Source organism: Arachis hypogaea, chromosome 10 (genome assembly GCF_003086295.3).
Source record: "Arachis hypogaea cultivar Tifrunner chromosome 10, arahy.Tifrunner.gnm2.J5K5, whole genome shotgun sequence".
NCBI classification, from domain to species: domain Eukaryota; kingdom Viridiplantae; phylum Streptophyta; class Magnoliopsida; order Fabales; family Fabaceae; genus Arachis; species Arachis hypogaea.
Genome location: NC_092045.1, coordinates 108,293,499 through 108,300,015, shown reverse-complemented (window position 1 = coordinate 108,300,015; position 6,517 = coordinate 108,293,499). Strand labels below are relative to the sequence as shown.

Below are 6,517 nucleotides of genomic sequence, written 5' to 3'. Positions count from 1 at the left end.
CAGCGACGACAGTGGACACGGACGTTGCTCAGAACGCGCATGGAAGCACCGGCAAAGACGACGTCTAGAATTGGGTGGAAGTGGCGGGTTGGTCGACGCAGCTACAACGTTGGTAGTGAAAGTCTCGACAATAGTGGTCGTTTCACGTTGACGGTGACTTCACTGGCAGATGGCCGTGGCACAACAGAGATGTCGACTAAAGGAGGAAGAGAAAGGATTGTGCATGAATTTTTTATTTTACTGAAAAGTGAGGTTAAGATAATTAGTGGATGAATTTTTTGAGTGTTTCTTCAATTGTTTGAGCTTTTTGTCAAAAACCCATTTAAATTGGGTAATAGTTGGTAGATCTGAGTTGGTTTAAGTGAAATTGAATATAAAAACAACCAATTAATTTAAGTTGGTTTTATTTTAACCCCATTTTCTCCTTATATATATTCTTAGTTTCTATGTTACTGCATGACTGACTTGCACGGTCGAGTGCCCACCATTCAATGCTAATTAGTAATTAGCTATAAATTATAGACATTTTTTTGAATTGTCGTATTCGTGTGTTAGATATATTTTAGATATAATATTCATTGATATTCGTCCGACATGCATATTTATTGTGTCCAACCGTACTTTAATAAAAAATAAAAAAATTTTCCAACACATATAGACACTTCTAAATATCATCACGTGTCAACGTATCTAACCTTATTCTTAACATGTATTTTTGAAAATGAATTTAAAAATAATATATTATTATTTATTAAAATAAAATATATTTTAAATATTTTATATAATTAAAAGAAGACATTAAAAATAGTTAAAATTTTTTTTATATTTTAATATCAATAAAATATCATAATATCATTATAATTTATCCAAAAAATACTTCATATTTATAAAATATGTCATATTTTAATGCCTTATAAAATTTTAAAATTCATGTGTCTATATATCATGTGTCGTATCGTGTTATGTTCTGTGTTTATGTCAATATCCGTGCATCATCAATAATTAATCGGTAAATTCGATCTTTGTAATTTTTTAATTATTTGATAAAATATGATACTTTATTATTTAATATTTTTTTATATTTTTTTATTCTATTTATAAAATATATACAGAATATACATTCGATTAGTTAATTTCACTTAAAAATATAAGATAAAAAATCACATTTTATTAAACAATTAAAAAAAATAAACTTCCGATTAATTACTATCTCTTATTGTCAGAGGCTAGTATCATCGACTGCCTTCAAAAACCATTATTACACTAGTGGCGAATTTATAAAATTTTGATAATAAAAAATATATAATATAATAATAAAAGAGTGTATTTATTTTATATTTTTAGAGTATACGTTAAAAGTACAGAACTGAAATTTTTATTAAAATATAAAAAATTAAGTTTTTAATGTATTTATATTTAAATTTTTTTATTAATAATAAATTTATCATCTGTTTTGAAAACACATGTTAATTAAATACTATTAAAAATTAAGCGACTCAAAAATTTATAAAATAAATAATTTTACCCAAAAGTATATGATATAGAATTTTTTTAACCCATTGTTTACTCTATATAATATATAATAATTTTAATATTTTAATTTAATAAATTAAATTAACATTAGAAAATGAAAAGACAATCCTAAAAATATGGTAAATTGTCTTTGTTTTCAAGTACAGAATATTGAGATAAAAAAATAAAAATATAAAATTATATTTGACAAAAAATATTATATTTTTTATTATTATATTTTTTATTTTTTAAATAAAAATAAAAATAAATTAAATTTTTATAATTTATTATTAAATAAAATATAAAAAAATTAATTTTTATATCTTTATTATTTATATTTTGTCGTAACTAAACGCAACCATGATAATATAAGTCTGGCTTGCCGCCTAACTCATATTGCACATGGAATTTTTTTTTTTTATGATTATTAATTAACTTTGGCGTAATTATTAACAGTTAGTAATAATTAAATCTTGTACTGAACGGCATTATTATGTTCTATCTATAAAAAAAAAACAATATGAATAATGTTATATGTATGTACATGCATGTCTTTATCATCTTATTAGCATAGTTACGTGGTTGACAATGCAAGGTGCTAAGCAGTGTATGTGTCCACATGCATAACCAGATGGGGGCTCAGAAGTCAAGCTTACGAGCCACATGATTCTGTCTCCCATTGGCAACTAGAAGAAACAAAAATTAGAAATCAATATTCTTGCTTTAAATTTCAATATTTTGTGGTCATTGCACCATTTCCGAAGTGATAGCTATTATTACGATTTATTTTCATCCTAATTCATTTATATTAAAGTCAAAATATAATTTCATTAAATAACGTGATAGTGATCATAATGGCATATTACAACTACAATTATAGTTGTAGTTGGCAATTTAAAATGTGAGTTTAATTTGTTCGGTTTCTATTTTTATGTTTTGTTATTACTTTTTAATGTTTTTGAAATTTTACTTAAAAAAAGAGTAAAAATAAAACATGAAAATAGAAACAATATTTTATTATTTTTACTATTTATTTTTCTTTTTTTTCACTAAAGTTTATTTAGGTTGTGTTTCCATTTTTATAATTTTCCATTTTGAAAAGTTTTCTAAAAAAATGAAATAACAACGGAAAACACAAAATATAATATTCTTTTTCTTTTTCTTTTTTATCAGAAAATTTTAAAAATAAAGGAAAAATATCTTCTCAAACCAAACATGATCTATCTATGTAGGTCTACAACCTAAGTGCGAAATATGATCTATATGTTAAGTAGGTTAGAGTGTGTATTATCTCTATTTAGGAAATTTTTTAATGAGCTATTTTGTGCATTATTTATCTGTCTAAGTATTAATAAAAATAAAAAAAAAATTATTTTACTTAAATATTAAAAAATTAATAAAAATTAATAAATAGATATCAATAGAATTTTAGAGTTTTGATTCACAACATATATAATATAGCAAAGTATAATTTTGCAAAATGTCCCAGTAATTTTCAAAAACCGCCATTACATGTCCGTCGCTATTTATTAGCATTTTTGTAATATTACTCAATATTTAAGTGATTCATTTATCTGAACACAATATTTAAAAAATTTAGCCTTGGAATTTATCTGCTAAACATATATAGGTATTAACAATTTGAAAACTAGAGAGGGTTTTTTCTTGTGTCATAACTGTATACATGAATGTTAGATGTTACTTGTGCACACTGCCAACTTATAAACTATAAAAAAAATGGGCTCAGAACACAAGCATTTATAGCTATTAAGTTCATAGAATTAATTGAAACGGGGTTGAAGAATGAGAACCATAATAATTAAAGATTGAACTCTGCTAGAAATTTTGGTTATATATATGATATTATTATGTCATATCTCTTCTAATAATAGTGATATATATGCTGAAGATTTGAACATGATGATAATACTGTTGAACGTACTTGTCATAATTAATCCACAATAATATTATGGGAAAAAGAATTAAACAAATTTTTATAGTGAAGCATCTAAGATGGCATCCATGATATATATTGATTAATATAGAAATATTTATACACACTTCCAATGTAGGCCCAAAAAAAAAGAAAAAAGAAAACAACAGAAAAAAAAAATCTTGATTAAAAAACAGTGACATGCATGCATGATGAAGATAGTTAAATAAATTTCTCAATATTAGTCTCATCTAGAAGCCACTTCTCAAGCAAATGGAAAGGCATCAAAACTTGACCAATTTCTTCAGTCTTGCTCTCTTCTTGTTGGGAATAAATTGAATGAGAAAACTCTAATGATGAAGTAGTATTATTTGAAGACTCCAAACACTCCTCATTACCAAAAACTTTTGTTCCTAAAATGCCCTCCTTGCTAGAAGCAGTGTCATTATTATTATTCTTCTTCATCCACCCTTTGAGCAACCGAGCTATGTTATCAGCATTTGAAGCATAGCTTAAAGATTGTGTTGCTTTATTATTATTATTGGATGAACAAGAATTAGAATTGGAATTGGAAGAAGAAGAACAAGATAAGGATTCAATATTATTATTATTATTATTATTATTATTATTGTTTTGTGGTGAGAGTGCATGAGTGAGTGCTTTCTTTGCCATGTTGATATCTGTTTGGAGCCTTCTTTCCCACTGTCCACGTGGCATAACAACTTTCTGAGATGAAAAATCATTATTATTATTTGCCAAACAAGACCCATCTTTTTTTTCTTCTTCCAATTTCTTGCTGAGCCTTTTTTTCAGATAGGTGTTCCAATAATTTTTTATGTCATTGTCTGTTCTTTGTGGAAGGTAAGAAGCTATTGCAGCCCATCTGCACCATAATTTTAATTACCATGTCAAGAAATTCAGATATCATCCCAAATATTATTTAGGCAAATTCTTTCAAAAATAAAGAATGTATATCAAACTTAAAATTTTTTCCAAAAATAATTCTTTTTTCTCCACATCATATTCACTTATAGGTGAAAAAAGAATTCATTGCTTTTTTAAATATTTTAAGATATAAAAAAATATTCTTTAAATTTTATTTAATTTAATATTTAGGAAGGTTTTTAGAATCATAGTATTATATATATACATATTTATATGTGATTGAATATAAGTATATATCTTCCTTTATATATATATATATATATATATATATATATATATATATATATATATATATATAAAACAATTTTATTTGAACATTTGAGATTTTATAAGAGGTATGTTCTTGGACCCAAAATTTAAAACATATGAGTGTACCTGTTTCCCAGTAGAGCTTGAAGGTGAATGATCATATTCTCCTCTTGGTTTGTGAAATTACCTCTTTTGATTCCTGGCCTTAAGTAATTTGTCCATCTAAGCCTACAACTCTTACTGCACCTTAACAAACCTGAAAGATTATATAAATTTTAACAGAAAATAAAAGCACAATATGATTATATAAACATTTAACAAATTATTAGTTCTTAAAAGATTAAAAAATGGAACAAATATAAACTTTAACTTTCCATTTCTTAATTATATATATTCTTTGAAAGTACCAATTTCTTTAACAAAACACAATATAAAGTAAAATAAATGAGGAAATTAAATATATGATTATACTAATAATTATTATTAATTACCAGTTTTAGAAGGAATAGCTTTCCAATTTCCAGGGCCATGTTCTTGAATGTAAGAGACTAATAAGATGTCTTCTTCAGGAGTCCAAGGACCTTTCTTGATACCTTCTTTGTCACAACATGGTGGTCTTCCCATGATCTCAAAAGTATAATAGCTTCAAATTTCTTCTTTTCTTTTTTTGTTGAAAATTTCAATTTGAGTAGTACTATGCAAGAGTCCAAGCATAGCATAGCAAAGACTTAATATGGTGAGAGTATAAATAGGGGAATTTAAGTAATTAAATAAAATAAAATTATATATGGAGTGTGTGAAGTGAAGGCTGACTGAAGCAAAGAAAAGAAGGGGCAAAGGCTAAATAGTCAAAAGTTGACGGCAAATGCATTAAATATATTACGAGTAAGACGGCAAAAGTCAGCTCAGCTACACACCAATATTAATTGCCATGTCTCTCATTTTTAATTCTATCCCTTTATCCCATTAACATACATAATATTTATTAATTCACATTTAGAAAGATAATAAATATATATTAATATATAAATATTACTACCCTTTAATTAGGATTAGAATCATTCTCAACCTTACTCATGATATTCACCCAACTTGTAGGACAACTTTTTGTTTAGATTTTGTATTAAGAAATCAGACCTCCAAGTTTTTTATTTTTAAGTTTTTGGAAGTAAATCAGAGGGATCGTTTTGCATGGAGGGAGGATCTGAAATTCACATTAAAATAAATCGGACCTGCGATTTTTTCATGATAAAAAAAATTTTTTTTTTTACGATTTACATGAAATCGGATGGTTTGTTTTTTCTATTAATTTACTTTTTAAATTAAATTCAAGAAGTCGCTGAGTTTAAGTTGTGTCTGACACTACACCAATGTTAAGTATCATTTCTCTTCGTATCCAAGTTAAGTATCAGTTTTACCTCCATAATCAAATTAAAAAGCGTAAAAATGACGGATGAAAAGAAAAAAAAATAATAACATCTAATTATCTATATGTAAATGTTTTTTTTTTCTTTCGTGAAATAATCTCTGAATTAATATAACTAGTGTATGTTCCCGTACTTTGTACGGATAATACATAAAATTATATTAAAAATTTTATTAAAAAATTAAATAATATATATAGCAATTATTATTATAAATATTTTATGAAGTTATAATTAAAATCAAACTCTTAAAATTTTTAATATTAAAATATTAAAAATAATTAGTATTTATCTTAATCAATTTGAGTTTGTTAAGTGATCATCTCACTCGTCCGCTTAAACAACTATTAGGAGTTAGAATCTCGCCTTGTGTATATAGCAGTCCATTGGCTAGCAATAAACCCTTAATAAAAGGAGTATCAATACGTGGTTAGACTTGGCAGGAGTTTTCGAA

At 25.4% G+C, this 6,517-nt stretch overlaps 1 protein-coding gene across 1 annotated transcript; it reads right to left on the bottom strand.

The window, feature by feature from the left end:
- Positions 1 to 3,503: 3,503 nt before the first annotated feature.
- Positions 3,504 to 5,467, bottom strand: LOC112716390 (transcription factor MYB30). The gene is made up of 3 exons (XM_025768299.3): positions 5,131 to 5,467; positions 4,766 to 4,895; positions 3,504 to 4,328 (listed from the first exon to the last, which is right to left on the bottom strand). Exons 1-3 carry the CDS (start codon positions 5,261 to 5,263, stop codon positions 3,668 to 3,670), a joined length of 924 nt encoding a protein of 307 aa, XP_025624084.1. The 5' UTR covers positions 5,264 to 5,467; the 3' UTR covers positions 3,504 to 3,667.
- Between the last annotated feature and the right edge of the window lie 1,050 nt (positions 5,468 to 6,517).

What these genes read in the sequence shown, in the direction of transcription:
- LOC112716390 (XM_025768299.3), bottom strand. Translation starts at nt 5,263, where the DNA reads ATGGGAAGACCACCATGTTGTGACAAAGAAGGTATCAAGAAAGGTCCT. An exon ending in AGCTATTCCTTCTAAAACTG is followed by an intron (nt 4,896 to 5,130) that starts GTAATTAATAAT and finishes ATAATCTTTCAG; the next exon opens with GTTTGTTAAGGTGCAGTAAG. An exon ending in CAAGCTCTACTGGGAAACAG is followed by an intron (nt 4,329 to 4,765) that starts GTACACTCATAT and finishes ATTATGGTGCAG; the next exon opens with ATGGGCTGCAATAGCTTCTT.